Here is a 27,653-nt window from a genome sequence, read left to right as displayed (position 1 = left end):
TTCCACTTGGGAACTGTTTGGACGGTTCCAGCTCGGCAAGCCGTGGTGGGAATAGGTAGATGCGGACACAGGCCGGGACCAGAGAGCTTTGGCGGAGCCTTTGCAAGAGCAAGGTGACATGTAGGTTTGAGAAATAAATTTCTGATATAGCGTGATATAATAACTTCAAAAGTGATAAAATGTCTTATCTTGTAACTGAAATAATGAGGTTGGACCACAACAGGGAACAATATTGTACTTTTCCCCGAAGAATGACAAAGCCTCCTGATGGAGATCTCAGTGAGCAATGCTTATATTATGATTCTGATATAGTAACGCAGGTATTGCCATTGGAGTTGGTCAAGCAGGCGTCAGGTACGCAGAAGGTACTGAATTTGGGCCGCCTAGCGTCAGCCCAGTCAGCCCCTCAGGGCTCATTATGTCAGAAAGAGAAGATTCATTGTTTGTAGTCTCAATTTCATGCACTCTGATGTAAGCTAATCATGCATTGCATAATGTTTTTAAGCCATGAGGTTGAAATCGCAGCAGGTCGTCTTCGAGTTTGAGCTACGCAGAACCTTGTCTGGGTAGAACAATCCGAGGTGTTGAGATTGTATGACAAAACTCGCAGAGTTTCGTAAGTCTCTCTGTCAAGGTTCTGAATCATATCCGCCACAGCGGTCATCCTGTGCTATTAGTGGCTGTGTAGTGTCATGTAGTGAGGCTCAGAGGCTAGAGTGCGCACCCAATTGCGTACGCCACCGTCCGAGGCAGGGATTGCTCGGATGCCACCTTGGAAGAACAAAAAACGAGCCTGACAGGCTGAGCCAAGCTATTGTTTGACGCCACCTTGTACTGTTTGCTGCGCAGTGTGAGAGCCATGGCCGTGGCCTCATCGGCGTGGTTAAGACGGGTAGGTCCTTGGTGAATGTTGTCGAGCGGGGAAAAGATTTGGCGAGTAGCCGAATCACAAGCTTCCTAAACTGCGTCCGCGAGGTAGCCAATTTTATCACTGGTGACTGGTTAACCCACCTTGTAGGAAGCCTTGACGTTTGTTCGTCGGGCTTTGTCCGGCATTGTCAACGACGAAGAACAGAAAGAGAGGGCTAGTGGTCACGAGAGGCAGCCTTGGCTGAGGCTGTGCACGGAACTTTTGGCTGGCGTTGACGTGCAGTCGTCCAGTCTCTACTTCTGCTGCACGGCTACCACAGCCATTGTGCGTGGTGCCTTGGCAATGACTGATTCTGTTTCTATTTTGGATTACACCAAGGACGGCACTAGCGTACATGCTGTGTGCCGTGATATGATTGGGGGTCGAAAGGTCTGTTGTGAGGCGAAATCATCTACGCGCATCGAGACGATCAGTGTTTTGTTGCCGCGCAGCAGTGAGCTGTACGGTACTATAGTACATCGTCAACTCCGCTGTGGCACCGATGCAGTATTTCGAGAGACATGCGACTCGTCTGGGCAAGTGGACCCTCTATCTCATGCGCCACATCACGTTCCGCCCCCCCCCCCCATTGCCTCTCCCCTCTGGAGAAGACCCAGACATTCATTCATTCTGTTTTCAAGGTTGTACTGGGCCCCACTTGACGACCTCTGTTCGGTGTAGACAGACGGCAGGATTTGATTGTCATCACCACGGACGTGTCTTGCCTGCGGGGCACGAAAGTGGTCGGGAGACCAATGAGACCTATGCAACCTCAATCAGGTGGACATGGGCAAGCAACAAGCCATAGCTAGAACACAGACCATGATGCGCTTGTTCAGGATTGTGATAGGATGTACCAAGAAACTGTGCACGATATGAGTGTGTGGAGTAGTATATCGTAGGTGGAGGTAAGAATAGACTTCTCGATGTCGTCAATCGAGAAATGCATATGGGAAGCAAGGGAGGGAAAGCCTGAAAGCACCCCCTGAACTGCATTGAGGGTTGCAAGGGCGCTACAGGAACAACAAGCGCAAGCACTCTGGGGGAGACGGCGCGACTGGGGTAAGTCGTCACTGGGGGACAGGGTGGCTCCCAGTAGCATTTGCTGCGCCCCCCCTGAGCATCTGAAACGGCAACCCTTCAACCCAGCACATTAAATTTTTTTTTAGCCCCTTCATCCCGCCATATCCTGGCCATTTCCGCCCGCGGCCTAACCAGTCCTTGTTGTCAAGTCATTTGACTGAAACCTCTTGGTTCTCCTGGATCACCCTTCCACCTTCTTGGGCCATATTGTCAGGTTCAGGCACAGGCACATTGCTTGTGGTGAAGTCACGACCAGTCAAGCACCGACCAAGCTGTGAACCTCACCCACCCACACCCACTACCACGATCTCACCTCGCATAGCTGTCCAACGTGGTTCGCCCTGTTGGCCACAACTGTCCAGCCACGCGCATACAGCTGCCTAGGCGTCGTTACAGAGATCAGAGAAGCACAGAAGCACAGGAGCTCACACAGCCTGACCACCGCGCACATTGGGTGGTCGAAAGGGGCTCAGACGTCAAGCCTGCCCGCTGCATCCCTTCGAAACAGGCCGGCGCGCTGCGGGGGAGCATCTTTCAGCCTTTTCTCCTCGGGAGACTTTTGAGACCCTTCCCAACTCCACCCGCCCTCTATCTCTCCTCCACTCGATTGTCACATTGGCATTCATACTTTGGGCCGCACAGTCATTCAATATTCTGAACTCTGTTTGCATTCCATAAAGGGGCCAGTGTGGTTCACTACTTCCTCTGACGCAACCAACCACAATCGACGTCTTCTGAATTGGCTCAATCCCGCCCAGGTTTCGTCCCCCTGCCGCCGCTCCGCTCCGCGCAATCCAACCTCTCCCTCCCCTCCCTTGCCCAGGAAGAAGGCACAGCGTAACCATGTCGAGGTACGATCGATTAGGTACGTCCTCGAATGTCCCCTCCCCCGTGACTTCTTTTTCTTTCCGCATCACTGCCGAGTCGGAGATCCCCTTGATCTAGGGACCCTCCACCCCGATCCCACTCCCATACCCACTTCTCTCCTCAGGCCTCCATCTAGACATCGCAAACCTTCCTCTTCCCCTTCGCTCTCCTCCACTATTCGCATATAGCAACAGAGGAAGCTTGTGCCTTGCCCTCAGTTCAAAGCACAGGGTGCGGCGCATCCTACCACCTGCCAGGCTCGAAGCTTGCTCGACAAACAATTCAAGACTGTCTCACATCCAGACCGAGTCTGGACCGTCTTTCGCAAAGCCGAAGAGCTAACACGACAACAATACAGACGAGGGTGCCTACCACCAGGACCATTTCGGTGCCAGCATGAATCCCAATGCCAATCGTACGCCCTCGCCGGGCCACCCTCTCCAATATGGCTACCAGCTCGACGATAACCCATATCAGCATTCCGATATGCCGATGGGTCATGATGGCAGGTATACTCCTGCCGACTCTATAGAGATGCACCAAGCCGTGAGTACAGCCTAGAGGAGGGCGTTGTTAGCACAGCGCAATTGTGTTGATATAGCAACAGCACTCTATAGAGAATATGGGCAGCCACTACGACCAGAACACGCCCTACCAGGACTATTCTGTCAACCCCGAAGCCCACCACGATGGCTACTACAACCAGCCTTACGATCCTCAGCTCATCAGCCAAGGCCAAGATTTTGACGATAGAAGACCCATGTTGGACCACCAGCATTCTGACATGAGCTCTCAGTATCAAGACTCAACGGCCCAGCAGCAGCAGCAGCAAGGGCAACAACAAGCGGCAGGTGGAGGCCTTAAGCGCTGGAAGACCGTGAAGGAGGTTCTCCTGTACAAGGGCAATCTGGTTCTCGACTGTCCCGTGCCACCAAGGCTGCTGAGCCAAGTTCCTCATGGTGAACGCGACGAGTTCACACACATGCGTTACACGGCTGCCACGTGCGACCCCAACTTTTTCTACGAGGAAAACTTCACCCTGCGGCAGAAGCTCTTCAGCAAGCCTCGGCACACGGAGCTTTTTATCGTCGTCACCATGTACAACGAGGACGAAATCTTGTTCGCCCGAACTATGATCGGTGTTCTGAAGAACGTCGAATACATGTGCAAGCGCAACGAGAGCAAGACTTGGGGCAAGGACGCCTGGAAGAAGATCGTTGTGTGCATTGTCAGCGACGGTCGTGCCAAGATCAACCCCCGTACGCGTGCACTACTTGCTGGTATGGGTGTGTACCAGGAGGGTATTGCCAAGCAGCAAGTCAACCACAAGGACGTGACGGCCCACATCTACGAGTACACCTCGCAGGTCGGCATGCAGATCAAGAACGACGTCGTCCAGCTGATACCAAAGCAGCAGCCGGTGCAGCTTCTGTTCTGCCTCAAGGAAAAGAACCAGAAGAAGATCAACTCCCACAGGTGGTTCTTCTCTGCCTTTGGACGCGTGCTGGACCCCAACATCTGCGTCCTGATCGACGCTGGTACGAAGCCTGGCGGTAACTCTATCTACCACCTCTGGAAGGCGTTCGATCTCGAGCCCATGTGCGCAGGTGCCTGTGGTGAGATCAAGGCCATGTTGGGAACTGCAGGCAAGAACCTCGTCAACCCTCTTGTTGCGGCGCAGAACTTTGAGTACAAGATGAGCAACATCCTCGACAAGCCGCTTGAGTCCGCCTTCGGCTTCATCTCCGTGTTGCCCGGTGCTTTCTCGGCGTATCGATATGTGGCTCTTCAAAACGACAAGAACGGCCAGGGCCCTCTGGAGAAGTACTTTGCAGGTGAGAAGCTTCACGGTGCTGGTGCTGGAATCTTCACTGCGAACATGTACCTCGCCGAAGATCGCATTCTCTGCTTCGAGCTCGTCACGAAGCGGAACTGCCACTGGCTGCTTCAATACGTCAAGTCTGCCAATGGTGAGACTGACGTGCCTGATACCATCACCGAGCTCATTCTCCAGCGTCGTCGGTGGTTGAACGGTTCCTTCTTCGCCGCCATCTACGCCATCGCTCACTTTTACCAATTTTTCCGATCCGACCATTCTCTGTTTCGAAAACTGGCCTTCTTCGTTGAATTTACGTTCAACACCATCAACATGATCTTCGCCTGGTTTGCTATTGGCAACTTCTTCTTGGTCTTCAAGATCTTGACAGCAAGTCTGGGAGATTCTGATCTCTTAGGCACCGTCGGCACTATCCTCGGTGTGGTCTTCGAATGGTTATACGGAATTTCACTTATGACCTGTTTCGTCCTCTCCATGGGTAACCGACCTGCTGGTTCCGGGCCATATTACATGGCAATGGTTGTCTTTTGGGCCATTATCTTCATGTAAGTCAAAAAACATCCCCCTCACGTATGCACAAAAGCCGTTGCTAACTTTTAATTTTTTTCCCTCCCCCGGTAGTTACCTTATGTTTGCAGCCGTGTTCATCTCAGTTAAGGCCATTGAAACCGACCTGCAAGACAACAGCTTTAGCATCAGCGAGCTCTTCAAGAACGAGGTCTTTTACACGTTGATCGTTTCCGTCATGTCAACCTACGGCATCTGGCTGATCGCATCGCTTCTCATGTTCGACCCTTGGCACATGTTCACCTCGCTGGTGCAGTACATGATGCTGACACCCACTTTCACCAACGTCCTCAACGTCTACGCCTTCTGCAACACACACGATGTCTCGTGGGGTACCAAGGGAGATGACAAGCCCGACAAGCTTCCCTCCATCTCCACCAAAGATGGCCAGGGTAAGACAGACCTACCCGACGAGGGCGACCTGAACGCCCAATACGATCGCGAGGTGCAAGTGTTCAGCCGGAAGCCTGTGAAGGAGGTCTCAACCCCCACCCCCGCACAGCTCGATGAGAAGCAGCAAGACTACTACCGCGGCGTACGTACGGTGGTCGTGTTGATGTGGATGATTACGAATTTTGCGCTTATTGCAGTCGTTTTATCTGCCGCTGGCCTGGAGAAGATCGGCACGACGACGAACACCGATACCGATGAGACCGAGACCACACGCACGACAATCTACATGGCAGTTGTGCTGTACTCGGTCGCTGTGCTGTCTGGATTCAAGTTCTTGGGCGCAATGTGGTTCTTGGTGGTGAGGATGTTCAGGGGCGTATGAAAGGTTATATCCCCTCCTGGATTCAATGTTCTCTTGTTATTTGCAGTCTCTGTTCTCTTCTCCCGCACCACGGCTGGATGCCTAGTGGAAGACGGTAAAAAGGAAAATATTTCTTGTTTCGTGCGCTGGCGGCGATGGGTTTTTTTTTTCTTTCCCTTACTTCTACATACCCCATTTCTTCCTGGAGTGAGACATTACAACGGATCGTTTGATTTTTTTTGTTTACTTCTCATTTTTATCCTTCAGCATGGCGAAATGAAATGAAATCCTAGACCCATAATATGTGCATTTGATTGCTCTGTGCCTCCGGACGCAAGGGAAAACAAAAATTGGCCCTGATGCTCTTCTACTTATACGTGTATTGTCTTGCTTTTGCCTGTGTGAGGAACTTCACATCCTTCTTGCTAACTGGAACAAAATCAGTTCAGGTATGGGTGCGTGTAGTATGGTAAGCACTTAGGATGTATATTTGCACCGCGGAGAATTCTTCGATGGCGATATGAAAGAGAAAGAATTCCATTGCCATACCATATCCGCGGTTTCCTCAATGCACACGTTGCCAATTTGATGCAGACAAATAGGAGGAAAGCATTGCCGGTGAATTTTCTCTATTCTCACCCCCGTTGACATCGTTGCTGGTAACTGGTGAGAATTGCTCCTCTCACCTCACTCCAGCTAAGCTTGATCCAACAAGCCACCTGCTCGAGAACTTCAAGGAGCGAGCTTCTATTGCACTTCTCTCCCAAGCCTCTCGAGCTCTTCCTTAATGAAATCTCCTGCATTGACGAGCTCCGTACTGCCGTACACAATCCTCCTCTTCGTCCGGTCTCCACTGCCCGCAGTGCGTTTCACCCACTCCTGTAGGTTACCGAACTCATCCATGCTGCCACCACCGACCGTGAAGACCACAGCGTCCGAGAACCCCTGTCGCCGTTGGCCGAACGAGGCACCAGGCCCACTGCCTGGACCACCGACACCACCAGGCATGGATCCCGGTGCAGACCCGCCTCCGGCCCGTAGTGTCGACGGCGGAGGCATGGTCCCCCGTGCGCGGTCGCTCCTGGGATCGAAGTAGAGGTAATTCTCCGTCTTTGCGATGGCGGAGGAGGAAGCGCCGGAAGGGTCCATGATGGATTCGACGATCTTGGTAATTGTGAGGTCGCGATTGGCAGGGAGGAAGTTTTTGATGCCGCCGATCAGGGAGTCGAAGTTGGCGGACAGGGCGCCGGTGGGCACACCGGACTCCTTAAGGCGGTCTGTCAGGCGAGATGAGATGTTGGAGAAGCGGTTGAAGAGGTCGGAACCGGATTGTTGCTGTTGTGACGCAGAGGAGTCCATCGTAGTAAGTTGTGTCATTTTGGTTGTCGCACGCACTCTGCATCCTCAGTCAGCATAAGCTCAGCCTCGTGCAACGGAAGGGAGCCTTACTGTCTTATGTACGGCAGACATGTCCCATCTACTCCAGCTGCCGTAAGAGCTTCCTCAAACTGCTGCCATTCTGCTCTGCTGATGTCTGCCTCTGTGCTGAGGAACCAAACGACAAAGAGACGCAATTTATCTATCGGAGTGTCGCCCTTTTCCTCATCTTTGATGAGTTCGAGTATTTGTGCCTTCGTCTGTTTCATGACATTCGATTCTATCGAATAGTATTCCTAAAGTTATCGCATTAGCCGCATTCCTTGGGCAGCCTTGCAGCCAATGTCAAAACTCACATTTAGAGACCGCTTCTGGATTGCGCTCAGAATGGCCGCCAAGATGTTCATGTGCATATCGAGGGTCACTTTTCGTTCCCTGAGCTCTGGGAGCACTGTCAGGGCAGCCTTGAGGTGTTGGGCACTGGCGCTATTGTCCATCTGAAGGTCCTCCAGGTCCGTCACTCCCGTCTTCTTCGTGAGCGCAGCTGACTCTTCTTTGTACCGATTCAACTCGGTATCGATATCCTCTGCGACTTCCTGGAATGCTAGGCCCGCGTTCCTGGACCAAAAGAAGTCATTCGCAGTCAGATCGTAGCCTTTTCGCGTAACACCTTTGGCAGGGTTCGACTCGTCAACGGGCGTTTCGATGGTTATCCGATTCAGTTTCATGTTGAGGACGTCATGTACTAGGTGTTGATAGGTCCAACCGTGGGAGAGCATAGGTGTAAGCTGTTGCATAGTGTTAGTAACAAGTTGTAATTAGGCAGGACACACACAAGAGACATACGTCGACATTTCTGTCCAACAGCACAAGGACGGGGCGTGAGGTAGGTGTGCCTGCTGACGAGTTCGGTCGATTCGAAAACAGACCATCCTTTGCGCCCGAATTCAGAATATGATCGCGGAGTTTCCCTGAAATCATTATACATTAGCCTTTGGACAACGTTCTGGTGATTTTATGATGATTGAGTCCTGGAAAACTTCGGCGTGTATAGCATGAAGCGCCTAGTTCAAGAAATCATCGATAGGGTCGACGTACTGTCAAGCCTATGAGAATTCAAAGTTAGCAAACTGGACGAGACCAATCGTACCTAGACAGAAGGCATCTGAGCCATGATTGTGAAATCATTTGCAACCATACAACGTAGTTTCAAGCCAGTCAAACGAGATCCAACGTACTTTTGTGCTATCATCTCGGCAGCTGCACCACGGCTGGCTCTGATGATTGGTATGACACCCATGGTCACCACAACAGAGAAGAGTCCACTGACAATCTTGTCCACCACATGGTCCAGCTCTTCGTCCTGTGTCTTTGCGCTGTTCAGTGCCCAGTAGACATGATCCTTCTCCATGCCTAGCGAGAACAGGTCCGGCTCGGCAACTATGAAATTCAGGTACTGGTCATAGACGTTTGCGATCTGCTCTGAAGTCCCAGCCGTCGCTGTCATAGTCGCGAAGTCCTCGAGTAGTGGTCGGGGGATCGAGGAGAGGAAGTTGATATACGCGGGAGAGTAAAGGCTCTTCTGGAGGTCGTTCGTGATGCTCTGCAGGTTCTGTGCGCTCGGCTCGAGGAGATAGACAGCGGGTACGTCGGGGATTGGTGCGCGAGATGACGAGATGTGCCTGCCAAATAGCCATGATCAGCATCCGGCTTCTGCTCGCGACAGAAGGGTGCAAGGGCGGCTCACATGTGTATTGTCACTCCCAGGCTTCGCAGGTCGCTGACCCGCAAGACAGAACTGATGACACTATAAACACCCAATGATTAGCAAGCCACGTCTTTGCAGGCTGTTTGGGACTGGAAAGCATACTCCCGACCGAGGTCGTCGAAGACGAGCACCTTCCAGACGATTTGCGAGTTTGGCAGCCCGTTGGCTTGGGCATCCTCATTCTCGCCGGCTTCCACCTCGTCGTTTAGATTCAGGATCTTCTTCAGCGAGGCGATTTGTTTGTCGCGTAGCGATGAGCCACGCGTCGCCATGATTGCTCAGGTGGACAGAAGCTTCGCGCTGCCGCCGTGTGATGGTAGTGGTGCCTACTTGTCAAGGTGCGCAACGCAGCATGCACAGACAGAGCCGCCAAACGAGGACCAGGTCGAGCGCGGAGTTGACAGTTGAAAGGTCAGAACGAAAAAAGGCGCCCAACCGTTGCGTAGTAAAGCCTTGCGTATTATTGGGTTGGTGTGTGGTTTGCGACAGCTGTCCTCTCTTGTCGTCGACGCTGTCATTCTCGGCCCTATGGTGGGCTTCAACTTACACAGTACACCAACACAATACTTGCCAGTGTCCCGTACGTAGCTCTCTGCTGACGTAAAGAATCCTGGCAGCTCCATCCCTTTGGGGTGGCACCTGCCGTGACTAGCCTGCAAGGCCACAGGTGCTCTATGGCAGGTGCGCTAAGCCGGGGTGCGACTACTAAAATACGTACTATCCTTAGAGCTGTCCTCTTTCACTTGGAGTAGAAGTGGAGGGCTAGTCTTGCTTGCCTCTGGCTGTGGTCGCTGATGAAACGGTCCTTTGGTGGGAATGTCCACCCCAAGCTTGTCCCGCCCCCCTTTCGCTTTTCTCTTCGTCTCTCTCCTTTCATTTCTGACAACACCATACAACCATCACGACCGCACAACAGTCACCCACACGCCTTTCAGCAACGTAGTCACCGCAGAACTGTCACTCTGCAGAAAGAATTAATTCTTTTTTGATAGATCTGGTTCAGTGGTCGTGGGCTTGACTTATTTTTTCGCCTCATTCGTGGTTTTTAATTGATTCATTCCGATTCTTGCCCATCATTTCAACCCAGTTCAGCTCAGCTCAGCTGAAGTTCTGCTGCTTCTGTCTCCCCACTGCAGCGCCAACCTCCTCAGGTAGACATAAAACCGTTTCAGACGCCTCTCGCACATGCAGATCAGAGAGCCATGCTATGACTGGCTTTGATCTCGTGTGTGCCTGATGGAGGTTTGGGGCATCAAGGCGCAATCAATCGGCGTAGGAACTTGAAGCATCTCTTTTCGAGGTCTCTGGGCTGAGTCCGGGCTGGCAGAGCTGAGAAGAGGGCGCCATCCATCGAACAGGCGCAACCGGAGTCCAACTGCAGGGTATGCATAAAAAGCCTTTACACCCCTAACAATTTCCAACCCCCCCCCCATTCACCACCCTACACTACACACACTGCACTGCACTGCACCGATCATCGTATGGCTGGGACTGTGTCCATATGAAATCAATGTACATCACTGGCATGTCCATACGAGGCTCCAGTTGTCGCGCGGCTTAATTGCGCAGACCGGAAACCGTTGAAATGGGGCTGCATGAGACTAGCCAGCCAGGAACGAATTGAACTGTGACAGCAGCAACGGCGCCATCTCAACGAGCAGCAACGTTCACATCCCGAAGCCCTGTCTACGGCGCCTTGGAGGAGAGGAACAAGAAGAGGAAAGGAAAACAAAAAAAAAAAAAATCCAGGAGAAAAAGAAACAGAAATTGCTCCGCCTGTCCATGGATTTCCAGCCGTTTACACAACTCGTGCGTTTGTGAAAACGCTGTCGGCGGTCAAAGCAAGCCCTTTACAAACTACTCCCTTTTCTTGAAATATGGATGAATCCGCCCTAAAAGCCTGGCGCTCACTGCTTGAGTGCGGGCTGGCGCACGTTCTCCCGGTGGCCTTGGACTCCCCTGCAGTCCCGGCTGCCGGCTGCCGGCTGGCTGAGAGAGCGCGATACATCAGACATTCTGCATTGGGACCCAAGCTGAAGCCGCCTGGTGAACTCGTCAAGGAAAGAAAAGGAGACCTCGAGTACGTCGGTGGTAGAAGATGGGAAAGGACGGTCTTGACTGGACTGGCTCTTGTCTACTTGCTATCTCTTCACACTCTGTTTGAATGCGTCTCTCCAGCAGACTGGTCACGGCTCGAGAGAACAAGGCCATTGGAATAAGACAGGGCAGAGGGGCAGAATCCTATGAATGCTACTGCTGATCGCAAGTCGATCAAAGCAAAGCAACGCAATTCAGCGACCAAGCCGCACCACGGCCGGCGCTCCAATACCCAGGCCTGATCAGCTTTCCGCGGCGCAGCCGGCTTCCGAAGCCAAGATACCACATGACCAGGACCGATGCAGCGATCCGACCGACTTGGGAAAATACCTGACCCGGTCATTGTGGTATCTAAGCTAGCAAGTGACTTCGCCTGACCGGAGATACTGCGAAACCCAAGCCTGATGATTCCGGAAACTCATCATTGAACCGGATACTTTCAAAGCTTTGCAGAGATCAAGCGAGGCGTCTCCAACTCGACACCTCTTCTGCCCCCTTGTCGAGTCGTGCTGCCGTTCCGGCGATGGAGGACAATATGCCAACCGCACTTTTGTCCTCTCTACAAGCCTGCGGTTCCACATACTGTGGCTACGCCCAATCACCCCTTATTGTCAAAGTCATTCATCGTCGCTCACCTCATATTCACATCGCTTCTTTATATTGGAATTGATGGACTGTTTCTTGTCTTTTGTCTCTGCGGCTAACTCTTGTCTGGATAGGCCCTGTCCCCGCTTTCCTTCTCTCGAACTAGTGCAGAGTCCCTTTCTGCAATAACAAAGCCCCACCTTTTAACGGGCCCCTCACCGCCCCGCCATCTGCAAATTCGCAGCTGGATAGAAACTCGTTCTTTCCATAACCCCGATATTCCGATATCTCTTCACGTGACCACCCTGTCTTTGACTCCTGCCTCACTGGCCTTGTTCAAGGCCACAGCAGAGGAGGTATTATGGCAAGTGGAAATAATAACCAGCAATGGGGTTATTCCCACTTTCAGCCTGGCCAGGATACAGGCCAAGCTGGAAACTTTGTGAACCAGGGCTTTGGTCATGGTGATAGCAACAATGGCTTTGCCATTTCCCAGCAGTGGCCAAGTCAAGACAGCCAGTTCATTCCTGAAACAACCTTCTCGAATTTCCAACAACAGAGCCCAGAGTATGCGATGCAGAATTTCCAAGGAAATAATGCCCACGTACAGTCCCACCAGCACCCGTCGTCCTATACGGCATCCCTCGCGATAGACAGCTCCCCAGACATGCCTTGGGACTATGATTTCAACTATGGCACCAATCCTCTGGCTGGTATGGGGGAAGGTGCTGTCTCGTACGGAAATGGCGTGCCACAGGGGGTCAACAGCAATGGTGTGCAGCCTCCGTCATCCTTCTCGCACGACATGGCCAACAACGTGCCAGGCCAACAGCAGCAATTCCCGCCTCGACAATCCCCGGGCAACATGCATTCCCCCAACCAAGCAGCGAGCTATGGAAGAAGCACACAGCAGTCTCCAGCGCAGACAATTTCCCAGCCAATGCCAACCCAAAGGCAGGCAATGGCATATCAGCCAACTGCTATGCATCAACACCAGCACCAGCACCATGTCCAGGCTCAGCCTGCTATTGTGCCTCAGCATCAGCAGTCCCCAATGACCCAGCAGCAGCAGCACCAGCACCAGCAACAGCAGCAACATGTGATCCACCAGCAACAGCAGCCCAACCCGCTCCAAGCTGGTGGTCAGCAGCCGACTCAGGTTCAGAATATTAGTCAACTTCAACAGATGTCCAGAATCGGTACACCTCAATCGGCAACGCCTGCCGCGCAACAACCTCGTCAGTCTCCTTTCAATGGCCTCAATATGGCACCACTCTCCATGCCACAACAAGGACAGGATGCCCGAGGCAGCCCATCAATACCGTTCTCGGCTTCTCGGCTGCCAAAGGGGCAACCGGCTCTTCCCAACGCATCCCCGGGGCCCTCGAATGCTCAGACACAGAGTCAATTTCTTCCCCAGGAAATGGTCCCTATGCAGCAGCGGCCACCACAAGGCCCAGTGTCAGTCACTGGCAACATGGCGGTGTCGGACGCTGTGTCATGGACGCAGCCATCGAACAAGGAAGCGAGCATTGGCGGCGGCCCTCAGCCGAGTCCCCAGCCTAACCTTCATCCAAAGACAAATGGTCCAGTGCCATCTGCGGCTGCTGCGCAACATCCCGGTGTTACTGGCCTTGCGCCCCCGCGGTTGATCAGGCGAGACGATAATGCGCTGCAACATTATGCTAGTCGGCATGTCGGCCTCACTCACACGCTCCCCCTGTCGCTGCCGCCCGGAGATAACGAACGTGCCAAAGCTACACTTGGCGAGATCTATGACCCCGATGAAGTCCCAGAGGCCGCATTCACCTATGGAATGCCCCCTGGTAGTAAGATGAGAACCAATGCAAGTCGAATACTGTGCAATTGGGTGAAGGCGCTCAAGGAGGGGGATGTTGCCGGACAAAATGAGCTGGAGCAGCAGTTGACACGACATCTCGGTAAGTCTAGGGCATACATCCGCTGTGACCGGATGCGAGCTAATCACCCAAATCCGTCCAGGAGGCTCGTTGCCTGAAGTATACGTCGCTAGGATGCAAGAGGCCAGGGCTGCCAAGAAGAGAGCGTCCGCCGGAAAGGGACCTGTAAGTCGGCATGCTTATAATTGTCTGATTGAGATCATGGACTCATGACCGCTAACTTACCAATAGGAACGTAGTAAAACCCGGCCCGCTGATGAGGCTGATGCAGCTGAATGGGATGCGCTCGGTATAATATATTTGACCACTCCTCAGCCAACCAGTGCCGAAATCGGCACGGCCGTCGCGGCGTTCGGTAAACTCCTCCGAGGACACGTTGGGGAGTATCAGAAGTTTAAACAGAAGAAAAAGAGCGCAACGGAAGCGGACAGCGCAATCTTAGAGGACAAGATGGCGCGGAAGTTAGAGATCATCGATCGAGCAGTCGCCGCAGCCAACGAGTGGGGCGATCCCCAGGTTGTAGCTAACTTGGGAGGCAACCAAAAGCTGATTAGTGACTTCGTGTCGTGTCTGATTCACGCTAACAACTCTGCCGACCACAATGGCAAGATGCCTAAGGATGTGCTCCGGCTGATGTCAGCAGTGACAACGATTGAGAGCGATTTCCTCATGACTAGTCTCCAGTTTGCCAAGATCAGCAAGAAGTTTGAGACCAAGGGCGATGATGAGGTTCGAGAATACGTCAAGAGGATCAAGGAAAACGCAGAGAACAGAAAAGAGACTCTGAAGGCAGCTGGGGAACAACAGGAACGGACCTCGACCCCGGACTCCAGCGCATCTGCCAAGGGCCCGTCAAGCTCCGGTTCTTCGGATGCCAAGGCTCCTGGTTCCGCCGAGACAGCCAAGAAGAAGGCTATGAGCGCAGTGGCGGGACGTGTATCGGCTACATCTTCAACAAGCTCGTCAACAGTCAAGCGGCCTCGAGAAGAGGAGGGCGATGACAAATCCGTAAAGAGGGTCGCGACAGAGTCAGGCTCCTCACAGGGCGGCCAGAAGGCAGCTCCGGCAAAGTTGGTGGTGTCGGCACCGACGCCTGCTCCTGCGCAGTCCAAGCTCTTTGGTAGCGGAATGTTGGGGGTGAAGAAGCCTCCAACAAAGCCTGTCGCCAAGCCATTGCCAGCAAAGGCTGACGGTGCCAAGGCTGAGTCGAAGCCAGATGTCAAGAAGGACCTCCTCAAGAAGACGGAGGTAGCCAAGATGAGGAAGACGGAGCCTGTCAAGGCCGAGGCGCCCTCTGCTTCAAAGCTGGGTGGTATTGGTGCCTTGTTGGAGTCGATCTCGAACTCGAAGCCAAAAGCAAGCGGACGCTCACCGCCTGACAAGGATGCCAAAAGCGACAAAGAGGAAACCCCTGAGGAGAAGGCCCGCCGCCTTCGTAAGGAACAGCGGCGTCATCTCAGAGTCAGCTGGAAAGAGGGCGAGGATTTGACACAGGTTCGCATCTTCCACAAGGATGCCGAGGAGGACGAGGGCAGGGCAAGCAATATGATCCGAGATGCTCATGACGATCGGTCTGAGGGTATGATGCTCAAGCAAGCATTGATTAGTGGCATGCAGGCCGACGAAGAAGACGAGGAAGACGACGAGCTGCCTTACCGGCCATGGTTCTCGCCTACAGGGGTCGACTTGACGGTTATTCCGCAGGAACTGCGCGCGAAACACTTTGTCAACCGTGGTGGCCTAGGCAGCATCGAAACGCAACAACAGAAACTTATGGCCGAGCGCGAGAACAAAGAGCTAATGGCTGTCTATACTGACCCATCTGATATCCCACCTACACCAAAGTCGCCCCACCTTCCACCCGCGGGAGACACCGACATGCAAGCAGGCACCACCCACGAACTCGAACAAAATGATCCCAGGCTGGCCGAGATTAATCTTCGTTGGGCTGAAGCTACTTCTCGAGGCTCATCTTGGGCACGACTGAGTGCGCTGCGCAGGGCACAGAAAGGACAACTCGCAAAGCTTTCTGACGTCGCAAACATGAATGCCTCCAACTCGCACGCGGCCGCCAACAACGTGGCTCCTCAACCTGCCCCGGTTGAGGAGATGACTCCCGACCAACAAGTCTATGCCCTCCTCACTTCAAGCCGCGTCAAGAATTGGAAGGATCCAAATCCTGTCGATCCAGCTAACCCCAAGACGCGTCGTCGCCACGATTATGCCGACCCCAATCTGCAGCGCGCGATCGACATGTGCGAGGAGATTGCCGAGCAGTTGAAGGGCAAACCATTCCCTCCCGCCGAACCGCCCGAGTGGATGAAGCACGACAAGGACAGGGTCGCGGAATGGTGGCACGGCTACAACAAAGACAAGCAGCGTGCTGAACAAGTTGCCCAGCGCCAGACGGCGATGCAGATGGCCCAACAACAGACAGCATTCACCCAACCTCAGGCTGCCCCTCAGGCTGCCCAGACTGCGGCAGACCAGCAGAACGCGGCTGCTTGGGCGGCTTACTACGCCCAACTTCAGCAACAACAACACCAGCAGGCTCAACCTCAGGCCGCGACCGATCCCAATGCTGCTGCTTGGGCTTCTTATTACGCCCAGCAGCAGCAGCAGCAGCAGCCGTTGCCAGCTCCTGCACAGCCCACGGGTGATCAGAGTGCGCAGCTACAGGCTGTACTGGCAGCTTTGAGCGGCACTCCTGCCCAGGCCACCCAGGCCCAACAGCAGTCTGCTGCTGCCAACAGTGCCGCCGACCCCCAGATTCAAGCACTGCTCGCGACCCTGGGTGCCACTACAAGCGTCCAGCAGCAGCCTACACAAGCCTACCAGCCGCACCCGCAGCCAGCTCAGTCCCAGGCCCCGAACCCTCAGGATTCCAAATACTTGGCCTACATTCTGTCGCTAGCTTCTGGTCATACAACAATTCCAAGCCAGCAGCAGCAACAGCAACAGCAGGCTCATCAGCAGCCTCCTAGCATCGGTCAGCGACGCGATGACAGCCACGACCGAGCTCGTGACCGTGACCGAGACTCTGATCGGGACCGCGAGCCCGAGAGCCTCCACACCTCCCGCCGCACCCAAAACCGTGGCGGCAAGAACAACCGTGATAACAGCGGCCCTCACCAGCGTGGTGTCAATCGTGATAAGATTGGTACGAAGCCCTGCGTGTTCTGGGCCAAAGGAATGTGCCAGAAAGGCGAACAGTGTACCTTCCGGCATGACTAGGAGGGCACATTTGGAACGATCGGAGGGACTGGGTCGATGAGAACTGCAGGCATAGCATAACGTGGACTTTCTTCGGCATGACCCAAACAGCCATGATGGCGGCACACCCTCGAGCACGGGTGGGTATTACTACGTAGGAAAGATGGTGAAACAAGCCTCAAATGAGGATTTCGGTGCCATCTGCGCTGGAGGAGCTTTCGATTTTGCAGTGGTCCATTGAGCATTGTTTGTCGCTTCTGCGGATACCCAACACATGACAAATGCAGTCACTCTACTTTGAAGGACGTCATGATGAGTATCACTCGGATTGCGATTCAGGATTCTTTGTACATTACATATTCGCGATCGGGAGAAAGAGGACACATGGTTGCGAGTCCGACGTCTTCTGGGCTTTCATTATTTTCGCACTGCATTGGGCATGGGGGCACATGGAAAAAAAGGAGAAAGGAGTTGCATTTTGAGGTGGCGGGATAAAGAGAGGGAGAAAAAATATATCGGAGAACGGTGTTCACTATTCCTTCAGACTGTCTTTTCTTTCTGAGGGCGTTTCGTGCTTGAAGACGAGCATCCCGAGGTCTTGGGCATCACAAGGAAGAGTGAGCGAGAAGCGTAGAAGGGAAGGATGGAAGCTATGAACTGCTCAATGGGAATAATGGAATGGAACACAAATCATGACGGAGAGCAAGATAGCCACCGGGGCTATATGGGCTAGGGTGGTGTGTAGTGTACAATGAAAATGAAAGCATTCCTCATGTTTCGTCTCTGCTATTCGAGGGTATGATGTGATATGATCTGCCTGTCTTACTGGTATAGTCAGCTCATCCTCACGGAAAGGAGAGCAAAGAATGGTTGCTGCTGCTGCTCTCATCGAGGACCCTCGCCAGTAGAGGCCAGTTCCAACCTCGCCTCGATGATCTTAACCACCTCTGTCCACTCCTTCATTGCACCGTCCCCGACGTCGCCACAGGCAAGCGACTTCTCTTGCGGTCTGAGCACCTCGAACCAGCCAGACTCGATCGTCCCGTCCTCGGCCTCCTTGACGCCCCAGTCCTCGCTGAGCACACGGATCTGCTTGGCCGTCAAGGGATGGAGCCACATGGCAGTCTGCCCGGTTTTTGAATCATTTCAATTTCAGCGAACCCAAGACCAAACACAAGCACATATACACATTGTGGGATTGGTCACTTACATTCATAGCAGGCGCCACGAGGATCCTCTTCCGGCGGCCATCGATGCGCCCATCGGCATCCCAAGCCCTCACTACGCTCGTGAGCAGGTTGTCGCACAGCCCGCTGACCAGCTTGGCCAGCGTGTTGGCGGACAGAGGGACCACGGCGAGCAGGTGTGCCCAGCGGCGGAGCTCGATGTGCAGCACGCCGGCGCCGCGGGTCCAGACGCCCTCTGGGCCGATGGTGTCGCCGCGGCCCCACTCGTCCTCGTCGGTGTAGATGGCGTCCAGGCCAGGGAGGGAGAGGAGGGAGGAGAGAGGGGGTTGTTCGGCGGACTGGCCTGCGAGGAAGTTGCGTGCGGAGCTGGTGAGGACGAGGCGGATGGAGAGGCGGTTGGGAGAGTGGGTGGTCAGGAGAGTGTGGATGATATTGGGGATCTTGATGGTGGCTACGGAGCCGGAGGCGGCGAGGAGGAGATGGACTTTGCCGTCTTGTTGGGAGGCGGCGAGCTCTTGGAGGGCGTTGGGAGCCGAGTGGCCGGAGGAGGAGGAGGGGGGAAAAGTAGCTGTGGTGGCCATTGAAGGGTTTTGGCACTAATGTAGAGGATACGATGGATGAAGATGTTTCCTTTCTTCTTGTTGTTGTTCTTCTTCTTCTTCTTTCCCCCCCTTTTTTTTCTTACCAAGAAGTTATGGTGAGTGAGGGTCTCAAGACTGTCGTAAAGGTTGTGCTTGATCAATAGGGGGTTGACTATGGTTGTCGGAGAACCAGAGGATATATAAGTGTAGTCTCAAGTTAGAGTCATTTCCTGAAGTTGAGGCTTGAGGCGAGAAACAAATTCAAGCCAGCTTCTTCGACTGCTGACAAACTAACAATCATTTCGGCTGCCCATTAGAGTAATCGTAAAAACCCTTGGGCAGCAAAGAAAAAGAAAAAGAAAAAGAAAATTTTGACTATATCATTCACTAGGTAGTTCTTTTGGGAAAGAAACCATATTGTTGGTCACTCTGTGAGTGTCCTCTGTAGATGACATGACATGACATTCCATTCAGTGCCTAGGGGTGTAGAGAGGTCAACGGACTAGAGTGAGAGCAATTTACAGGTGTTGCTGGTGCTGCTACTGACTCCAGCGGCGCCCTGCTGCTGTAGGGAGCCCAGCTGTAGTGGGGTAGGCTCACCTACTGTACATAGTGGCTGCCAGGAGTGGGTCATCGCACTACAGTGCCATGCCCTTCTCTTACTTACATCATCGCCCTGAGAGCTGGAGGGGCCCAACCTCTGATAGCAGCTGTATTTGTCAATCCTCCAGAACTGCTGCTGAGAAATTCCCACCACCAGCGACGCTCCCCAAGTCATTGTGCCTTGCCACGGAACACCAGCCACCATGTTCTCAAGATCAGTACTCTCATCAGTAAGATATCCTCTGATTCCTTCCGACCTTCTATATCACCCATGGTTCACTATAGCTAATCACCTCCAAAATTGCAGCAGCTGCTTCGGCAGGCTGCACGACCAGCAGCAGCACAAGCCGCAAGGCCTGCCTTCATCAACATCAAGTCACCCATGCTGAACCTCGTCCAACAACGACTCCTCTCCGATGCAACCAGACAAGCCATCGACAAGGCAGTTGCCTCTGCACCAGTTGTCCTCTTCATGAAGGGAACACCTGAGACGCCTCAGTGCGGCTTCTCGAGGGCAAGCATCCAGATCCTGGGCCTGCAGGGTGTGGACCCTAACAAGTTTGCTGCGTTCAACGTGCTGGAGGATGCGGAACTTCGGTCAGGTGGGTTTTCTATGCAGACATACACACGCGCGGGACACTTGTGTTTACGGCGAGATGGGAAGCTGACAGGTTGGGTAACGACGACCCTCGGACAGGCATCAAGGAGTACTCGGACTGGCCCACCATCCCCCAGCTGTACGTCGACAAGGAGTTCATTGGCGGCTGCGATATCCTCGTCTCGATGCACCAGAACGGAGAGCTGGCCAAGATGCTAGAGGAGAAGAAGGTCTTGGCCCCTGCCGAGGAGGCCGAGCCTGAGCAGAAATAAAACAATACCCACAGGCGAAGAGATTTGGCCGTACGAGGGAATCGGGCTGGTATAGAATCTGACTGATCACGCCATTAATTAGAAGACGGCTGAGTAAGAAGCTTACAGAACACCTGGTTATTCTCTACATCTACAATGGATATGCAGCTCCGTCGCCTCTCTGATCACTCCCTGCCGACCACACGCCGGTTCCCTCGACCGGGTCCACTGTCCACCTGATGATCTGGCCCCTACCAAACAGTGCCCTGCTCATGCCTTTGACGACCTCGACCTTGTGTCCCAGCCTCTTGAGCCCCTCGATAGTCTCCTCGGGCATGCCCTCCTCGACACTCACGAGCATATCCACAGTCTCGCTGCTGGCGCCGATACAGATCCTGGGCGCGTCCAGGGCCTGCTGGGGACTGAGACCCGCGATGACCTGGCCTAGCAGGGTCTGCAAGTGGCCCTGGGGCTGCATGAAACCGCCCATGACGCCAAATACCGAGTGCAGGCTGCCATCGCTGAGATTGGTCACCAGGCCCGGGATGATGGTGTGGTAAGGCCTCTTGCGCGGCGCGTAGATGTTGGGGTGGTCGGCCGGGCCAAGGGCGAAGTTGGCGCCACGGTTCTGCAGGGTGAAGCCGCAGCCCTTGGGGATGATGCAGGTGCCAAACCCGCCGTAGTTGGAGTTGATGAAGCTGATAGCGTTGCCCTGGGCGTCGGAACAGGCAAAGTACACGGTGTCGCTGCTGTTGAGGGCCGGGCTGCCGTGGCCGAACCCCGCGTCTGAGGCGCGCGTAGGGTCGAAGAGACGCGCCCGCTCGGCCAGATACGCGGGCGAGAGCAGCTCCGCGGTGGGCACGCGCACGACGTCCGGGTCCGTGACGAACCAGCTCGCGTCGGCAAAGGCGATGCGCAGGGACTCGATGACGGCGTGCAGGTACGCCGCCGAGTTGTGCTCGGCCGCCGAAAAAGTTGGGATCTGCCCTTGCTTCTCCAGCTCCTGCATGATTCCCAGCGCCATCAACGCCACGATGCCCTGTCCGTTGGGCGGGTGCTCCCAGAGCTCAAGGCCGCCGCCCGCCTCGAGGCCTTGCCCGCGGAACTGGAGCGAGATGGGCTCGACGGCGTCGGCATCGCTGCTGCTGGCCTCGAGGTGGTGCGAGAGGTCGTCGAGCTCCAGGTGCCCGCCCAGGTCCTGCACCACCCTCACCAGCTCCTCGGCCACCCGCCCCGCGTAGAACCCCTTTTTGCCCTCCTCCCCCAGCGTCCGAAACGTCCTGGCCAGGGCAGGGTTCTTCATGATCTCGCCCGCCCGTGGCGCACGGTACCCATCGCCACCAGCACCACTGCTGCTGCCAGGATCCGCCTTGAGCATCTCGGCAAAGTTGGGACTGGCGTCGCGGATGGACTGCTCCGCCCGGCCCCAATAGTGCGCCACGAGCTCGCTGACGGGAAATCCTTCCTCGCCCAAGGCGACGGCGGGAGCGAGGACCTGTGCCAGACTCAGGCGGCCGGAGCCGAAGCGGGCAACGGTGTCGGCCCAACCCGCGGCGGCGCCAGGGACGGTGACGGCGTGCACGCTGGACATGGGGATCTTGGCGTATTGGTGATCCGGGGCACTGGCGTTGTCCTCGGCAGGGAGGCCTAGGTCAGAGCGGAGCTGAGATAGGGTGCATCTGCTTCCTGAGCGGCCGGAACCGTTGAGGGCGTGAACGGTGGAGGTGGCGGCGTTGTAGTAGAGACAGAACATGTCGCCTCCTATGCCTGTTGAGCAGGGCTCTGTCATGTTCATACCGGCGGCTGTGTGTGACAGTAGTATAATCGTCAGTAAAGAAGTTGTCTTTCTATATAATTGTTCACTCACAAGTCTAGTACAGGGGAGGGGGAATGAAAAGTGACATACCAACAGCGACCGCAGCATCCTGTTTGTTTTTACGATATTTTAATCAGCTTTGGTTCTATCTATCTCTCGTCTCTCGTTCCTGGCCCAAGGAAGAAGAGCATATTATCATCGTTGGAAGGGAAAAGAAAGGGGAAAGAAGAAAGAAAAAAAAAACTCACAGCAGCATTGCCTCCAGCATTGAGGATATCAATACCACATTTTGCCGCCAACGGCTGCGTGCAGGCGACGATGCCCTTGGTGCTGTGGACCACGCTCCTCCTGCTGTTGAACTGGGCGAACTTGATAGGCCCGGGCGGGAACAGCGAGGGCGTCGAGAGAGGCATCTTGAAGAGCAAAGGGGAAGGAAACCTGGAACTGGTTGAATAGGAAAAGAAGAAGAAGAAAAAAATGAGATGCTCGGTTACGGAGGGAGAAGGAGGAGGAGGAGGGCGGCGAGTAGGAGGTGAGGGTGAGGGTGAGGGGCGACCCGGATAAGTATTTGCCGGTTCTAAGTAGTCTTGTATGTATATTTTGTATAAGAAAACTAGTCGGCAGAGGCTGGCGAGGCGAGAAGGAATAATCACCATGCTATGAAGGAAGATGAGTGTATATGTGTGTGTGTGTGTATACCTACAAATGGTAATAAGTTCTCTCACAAGAGAGAACATTAAGTAACTTTGTTGCCTTGTAGTAATGATTTAGAGCTCCCCAAATGATTGATATCCTTCAAAATACTTAGGTCTTCCCGTCGACGTCAAGAAAACCCCTCTAATGAAACACCACCCTACGTACTGGATTTTTTTTGCCGGGGCCGCCCCCGATCCGCGGAGATCTCTTCGCATACGTTCAACGTTGCAGGGTCCCAGTTGATGGCCGCCCTGAGAGCGCTGTACTGTCAGTACAATGCGCTGTAATACGGCCTATCGTGATATCATGACCTTTTACCCGGCGCTACGGCTTTGGTGGATCCAGGCCCATTTGTTGCTACTGTACGTACATAATGCATGCTACTACAGCGATTATTACACATGGTATAATCATCAACCATAACAAGCCTATACACCTCGAATACCGGCAAAGTGTCCCCAAGTGGACAACCGGCAAAATGTGATTTGGTCTGTACAATTTATAACATTCTATTCGAGGGGAGTCTCATGAGCTTGGATTGTGATTGGTGGATTTTCTCTTATTATGTTTTCTTTTTCTTTCCTCAAGACACCTGCTGGAATCGTATGGGCCCCTGATGGTCTGAAATACCATCCGAGTTCATGATCTCTTAGTAGTGCAAGCCTTGCCAGGCCGCTATGACAAAAGCCATTCCCAATAGACAGACAAGATAATGTAAGCAATCAAAGACGGGTGTGTATATACACCGAAGCTGTATACTATGTACGGGCAAGCCTTCTTTATCAGCATCTTTAGATTTGATAGCAGCACCCTGCTTCTTGCCCCAGATTCCCTCGAGCTGAATTTTGAACAACATGGCGTCCCTTACCCGAGCAGATCGATTCCTTACGACGCAGCCTTGGACGCCTCTTTCTCAGCGGCCTTGGCGGCCTTCTTGGCGGCGATTTGCTTCTCCTTCTCGATCTTCTTGAGCTGGCTCTTGGACAGTTTACCATCGCCTGCCTGCCCATCGCCTGCACCCTCTCCCGCGGCATCGAAGCCGGCCGGAGCCTTGACCCGGATGGGCAGGCTGAGTGGTGCTCTTGGGTTGCCCGTGCAGTCATTGAGGGCTCGCACCGCCCAGAACTCGTCCACCGTCGCCTCTGTGACCTTGGCGCGGTTGTCCTGGAACTCCTTCACGTACTCCTGCAGGTACTTGATGCAGATGGCCTTGAGCTCTCCCGTCAGCATCTCGCCCTTCTTGTACGCGTCGTATATCCTCTGCAGCTCGTCGTCATCCTCCATGAAGTATCTCTGGATGGCAGGTTAGCCGTCGGTGCTCGAGACAAAAGCTTCTTTACTAGAGGGGTGGCACTCACTAGGTACTGGAAGCTGACGTCGACATCGGGATCTCCGCCCTTCTCTCGGTGCTCTTCCACGGTCTCCTTGCCACCACTGAAGGCGTACTTGTTGATTTTCTGAGAATTAAAGTCAGCATACAGAATTCAGCTAAATGGAAAGGATACATTCTCTCCCCCTCTCTCTCGTGTGCCGCTGACTTACGTTCTTGATCTGGTTCGGCGTATCCTTCATGAAGATGGCTGAAGAATCGACAGATGCAGACATCTTGGATCCGGGCCCCTGCAGGGCATCCAGGAAGCGGGCGTGAATCAGAGACGGCTTAGCGATGTGAAGGCGTGCAGCAACATCCCTGGTCATACGGAAGTAAGGATCTTGATCGATAGCACAAGGAATACTAAATCGATGTCGTTAGCAATTGCAAAGAGCTGAGAAAAAAGGAAGGAAAGCAAAGTAGCAGTTTGAAAAAAGAGAGGATGAAACGTACAGGCAGGGAATCTGGTCAGTAACACTTCTATCCTCGCCGAATATATGAGGGAACGTGGAGGCAAATGCAGTTGATCCTTGAATAGCACCGAAATGGATCCTGCCGACATTTGTGCTGCCATCCGAGCCGAAAATGGCCCGGGACTGATTGTAAGTAATGAGCTTCGCGACCCGCAGGACGTTCTTGTAAAAGGCACCGCCCATGTACTCCAGGTCGCTGAAGATGAAGGTCTTTTTGACATCAAAGCCGCACGAGACGATGTCCTTTGTGTTCTCGCGCGAGAAGCGGTAGACGTCGTCGATGGTCAGCTTCTCATTAAAGAGGAACTTCTCGTCGTCGGTCAACATGATGACCAGGGGCACGTTGAGCACATCAGAGAGCCACTTGGTGAAGGAGAAGGGGATGGTGTGGCCGATGTGCATGCTGTCAGAGCTCGGGCCGCGGCCTGTGTACAGGAAGAAGGGCTCCCCCTTCTCGTACCTGTCGAGGATGGCCTCGAGATCGCGGTGGCTGAAGACGATACCACGACGCATGAAGCGGTGGGGTCGCTGGCCGGTGACCCGCTCGAAGCGGTCGAGGAGCTCCTGGTCGATACGCTTGGTGCCGAACTCGACAATGAGCTTGTCATAGTCGATGGCCTTGACGTTGCCGTGCTCGTCGACTTCTCCCTGCACATTGTACGGATCGACAGTCTGTCTGCCCGTGCTCGTCTCTGCGGGCACAGGAGAGTCCTTGAGAGCCTCGGCGGTGACACTACTCATCGTGAAAAGGCCGACTGGGATTGGTCGGTCGACCGAGCTGGGTTGAGCTGCGTTAGTGTGACGCCTTTTCCTTCCTGGAGGACAAGACGAGTCCCAGTGGCAGAGCGCACCGTGTGTGGGGAGAGGTTGAGTGGATGGCTGAGAGGGACTGTATGAGTTTGGGTGGTTGAGTGAAGTGGTTACGAGAGATACTATGGTGCGGTGACTGTTCACCGGAGGAAGTTTGGGTTGGAGGGGTTCAAAAAGTTGGAGGGGCACAAAAGTGTGGGGCGAGTCCCTCATTGAGGGGCTGGACTTAGTACTTGGCTATTAAACAATGGAATGTGTATTCAAGTACTACTACGTTCAGTGTATCTCATTCTGGCACTGTTTAAGCAACTATCAGCCATAGGAAAGTCTGATTCTTTGTGAGAATGAAGGAGATTGTCGGTCAATTGCTGGATTTCCATTGTCATTCTATAAGCACTATGTACAGGCGAATCAGCAGGGTGAACGAGCTCAGGTACGTACTTTTGCAGGCAGGGTCCTGTGGTGGTTTATTACCACAAGCCGCCTTTCCCGGCCGGCAATAAGTTCTGGGGGCCATCTGCAGGAACCTGGAACTAACTCAAAGGTTGCTTGAGAATTTACTGCGAACTTGTCAGGAATCGAAAGGAGAAATCTTCCAAGCTTCCCACCCAATAATGCCTGACCATGTTGGCGGGACCATGGGTGTGTAGACGCTGTCTGAGGAGGTCACTGCCTTCAATACCTCTACGCTTCATCAGGAGAGCCACAACCGGTAAGTATTTCCAGAGAGCTCCTCCCATCTATGGTAATTGATCCATAGTACTTGTGCTGCCCACAAAAGAAAAAGCAGTCTCCTAATGCTTGTGTCCCCGTCCGCGCAGAGACCCGCCCTGTTCTACCCCAGATCCTACTTGAGCGCGCCCGCAAGCTCGCCGTCGAGCACGATCAGCTCAACGAGAAGCTTGCCAGCGACTTCGACTCCAAGCTCGCCAAGCGTGCCGGCGAGATTGCTGGTGTGGCGTCAGCCCTCCGAGACTATGAGACGGCACAGTCCTCGCTCACGGAGTTGAGGGCCCTGCTCCAGTCCAAAGATGAAGAGATGCGGCAGCTCGCCCAGGAGGAGCTCCAGACGACGCATGACCAGATCGGGAGCCTGGGCCACAAGCTCTCCGCCAGCCTGACCCCCGTCGACCCGTACGCCGACCTGCCCTGCATCCTCGAGTTCCGGCCCGGTCCGGGCGGTATCGAGGGCCGCTTCTTCACAGACTCTCTCTTCAAGATGTACCAGCTCTACTGCCAGCGCAAGGGTTATCGGACAAAGGTGGTCAAGTACGAGACGGCAGACGGCGCGGGCGACGTCAAGGGCTCGGACGGCGAGCTGCCCCTGCAGGAGGCTGTGTTGGAGGTGCAGGTGCCCGGCGCTTTCGACATGTTCCGCAACGAGGCCGGCATACATCGCGTCCAGAGGGTGCCGGTCACGGAGAGCAAGGGGAGGACGCACACCAGCGCCGTGGCAGTGTGGGTGCTGCCCTCATTTCCTGACAGCGGCGGGTCCGGTGCAAACGACTTCAACAACCCTGAGAGTGACTTCTACATCGATCCGACCGAGGTCAGGGTCGAGACCATGCGGGCGAGGGGTGCAGGTGGCCAGCACGTCAACAAGACCGAGTCGGCCATCCGACTGACGCATCTGCCGACGGGCACCCAGGTCAGCATGCAGGACCAGCGGTCCCAGCAGGCCAACAGAGATACCGCGTGGAAGATCCTGCGGTCGAGGATCGCCATTGCCCGCCGCGAGGCTCGGGAGGAAGAGGCCAAGAATCTCAGGGATAGCGTCCTTTCCAAAGACAAAATAACCCGAGGAGACAAGATCAGGACATACAACTACAGTCAAGATCGCTGCTCAGACCACCGGAGCGGCGTCGACACGCACAATCTCCCCAACGTCCTCCAAGGAGGCGAGACGCTCGACAAGATTATCGACAGTGTGAGGGAGTGGCGTCTTGCAAGGGACATCGAGGTTGTTCTTGCCGAGGAAGAGGCTGCTGCTGCAGCGGCGGTGGCGGCGACGGCGAAGCAGGGCAAGGGTAAGAAATAAGTCCCAGCGAAGCTTGACAGGACTTATCTCAGCTATACAACGATACCATTTCTCAACACAGAGCAATATCTCCAAGAAGATTTATGCAACATCAGATTGGTCCCGTTCGTGGACCCCAAGGCCTACTTGTCTTGTCTTCAAGGGCTACCATGGTGCAAGGCTGTCTATTCAAAATCACCGAAAGTGGCCTCAGGATGTCTTTCTCTCATCCCCCATGACTGCAACGCAACCCAACAAGTCCTGAGAATTCT

The 27,653-nt window shown here is 54.2% G+C and overlaps 9 protein-coding genes across 9 annotated transcripts; 5 read left to right on the top strand and 4 right to left on the bottom strand.

Moving 5' to 3' along the window:
• Window positions 1–251: 251 nt before the first annotated feature.
• On the top strand, window positions 252–1,789 carry M406DRAFT_334406 (uncharacterized protein; the record flags this gene model as incomplete). The annotated part of the gene is made up of 7 exons (XM_040920933.1): window positions 252–279; window positions 313–354; window positions 571–616; window positions 850–892; window positions 1,019–1,195; window positions 1,386–1,480; window positions 1,750–1,789. The coding sequence occupies 7 exons, from the start codon at window positions 252–254 to the stop codon at window positions 1,787–1,789; spliced, it is 471 nt and encodes a 156-aa protein (XP_040771768.1).
• Window positions 1,790–2,830: 1,041 nt separating this feature from the next.
• M406DRAFT_99371 (family 2 glycosyltransferase) lies at window positions 2,831–6,315 on the top strand. The gene is made up of 4 exons (XM_040926457.1): window positions 2,831–2,858; window positions 3,219–3,406; window positions 3,468–5,242; window positions 5,319–6,315. The coding sequence occupies exons 1-4, from the start codon at window positions 2,837–2,839 to the stop codon at window positions 6,037–6,039; spliced, it is 2,706 nt and encodes a 901-aa protein (XP_040771767.1). The 5' UTR covers window positions 2,831–2,836; the 3' UTR covers window positions 6,040–6,315.
• Window positions 6,316–6,486: 171 nt separating this feature from the next.
• M406DRAFT_99370 (putative sec1/sly1) lies at window positions 6,487–9,435 on the bottom strand (the record flags this gene model as incomplete). Its single annotated transcript, XM_040926456.1, has 8 exons — window positions 6,487–7,414; window positions 7,468–7,691; window positions 7,752–8,183; window positions 8,242–8,366; window positions 8,494–8,501; window positions 8,634–9,077; window positions 9,143–9,202; window positions 9,266–9,435. The coding sequence occupies 8 exons, from the start codon at window positions 9,433–9,435 to the stop codon at window positions 6,766–6,768; spliced, it is 2,112 nt and encodes a 703-aa protein (XP_040771766.1). The 3' UTR covers window positions 6,487–6,765.
• A 6,402-nt stretch (window positions 9,436–15,837) lies between these two features.
• Window positions 15,838–17,757, top strand: M406DRAFT_348271 (uncharacterized protein). The gene is made up of 2 exons (XM_040922371.1): window positions 15,838–16,876; window positions 16,999–17,757. The coding sequence occupies exons 1-2, from the start codon at window positions 15,874–15,876 to the stop codon at window positions 17,133–17,135; spliced, it is 1,140 nt and encodes a 379-aa protein (XP_040771765.1). The 5' UTR covers window positions 15,838–15,873; the 3' UTR covers window positions 17,136–17,757.
• Window positions 17,758–17,862: 105 nt separating this feature from the next.
• On the bottom strand, window positions 17,863–18,745 carry M406DRAFT_268828 (flavo protein; the record flags this gene model as incomplete). Its single annotated transcript, XM_040917967.1, has 2 exons — window positions 17,863–18,102; window positions 18,188–18,745. 2 exons carry the CDS (start codon window positions 18,743–18,745, stop codon window positions 17,863–17,865), a joined length of 798 nt encoding a protein of 265 aa, XP_040771764.1.
• Window positions 18,746–19,460: 715 nt separating this feature from the next.
• Window positions 19,461–20,314, top strand: M406DRAFT_358339 (glutaredoxin). The gene is made up of 3 exons (XM_040923871.1): window positions 19,461–19,578; window positions 19,656–19,950; window positions 20,046–20,314. Exons 1-3 carry the CDS (start codon window positions 19,552–19,554, stop codon window positions 20,216–20,218), a joined length of 495 nt encoding a protein of 164 aa, XP_040771763.1. The 5' UTR covers window positions 19,461–19,551; the 3' UTR covers window positions 20,219–20,314.
• Window positions 20,315–20,348: 34 nt separating this feature from the next.
• Window positions 20,349–22,426, bottom strand: M406DRAFT_342966 (gamma-glutamyltranspeptidase; the record flags this gene model as incomplete). The annotated part of the gene is made up of 3 exons (XM_040921821.1): window positions 20,349–22,000; window positions 22,104–22,122; window positions 22,262–22,426. 3 exons carry the CDS (start codon window positions 22,424–22,426, stop codon window positions 20,349–20,351), a joined length of 1,836 nt encoding a protein of 611 aa, XP_040771762.1.
• Window positions 22,427–23,594: 1,168 nt separating this feature from the next.
• M406DRAFT_334399 (putative tryptophan--tRNA ligase) lies at window positions 23,595–25,295 on the bottom strand (the record flags this gene model as incomplete). Its single annotated transcript, XM_040920932.1, has 4 exons — window positions 23,595–24,002; window positions 24,068–24,166; window positions 24,252–24,444; window positions 24,535–25,295. The coding sequence occupies 4 exons, from the start codon at window positions 25,293–25,295 to the stop codon at window positions 23,595–23,597; spliced, it is 1,461 nt and encodes a 486-aa protein (XP_040771761.1).
• A 643-nt stretch (window positions 25,296–25,938) lies between these two features.
• Window positions 25,939–27,523, top strand: M406DRAFT_296206 (release factor). Its single transcript, XM_040919236.1, has 2 exons — window positions 25,939–26,076; window positions 26,186–27,523. Exons 1-2 carry the CDS (start codon window positions 25,989–25,991, stop codon window positions 27,400–27,402), a joined length of 1,305 nt encoding a protein of 434 aa, XP_040771760.1. The 5' UTR covers window positions 25,939–25,988; the 3' UTR covers window positions 27,403–27,523.
• The last annotated feature ends 130 nt before the right edge of the window (window positions 27,524–27,653 follow it).

This window comes from Cryphonectria parasitica, assembly GCF_011745365.1.
Source record: "Cryphonectria parasitica EP155 unplaced genomic scaffold M406scaffold_9, whole genome shotgun sequence".
Lineage (NCBI taxonomy): Eukaryota > Fungi > Ascomycota > Sordariomycetes > Diaporthales > Cryphonectriaceae > Cryphonectria > Cryphonectria parasitica.
Note: the sequence above shows the minus strand (reverse complement) of the source record. Positions and strands in the feature narration are given on the sequence as shown.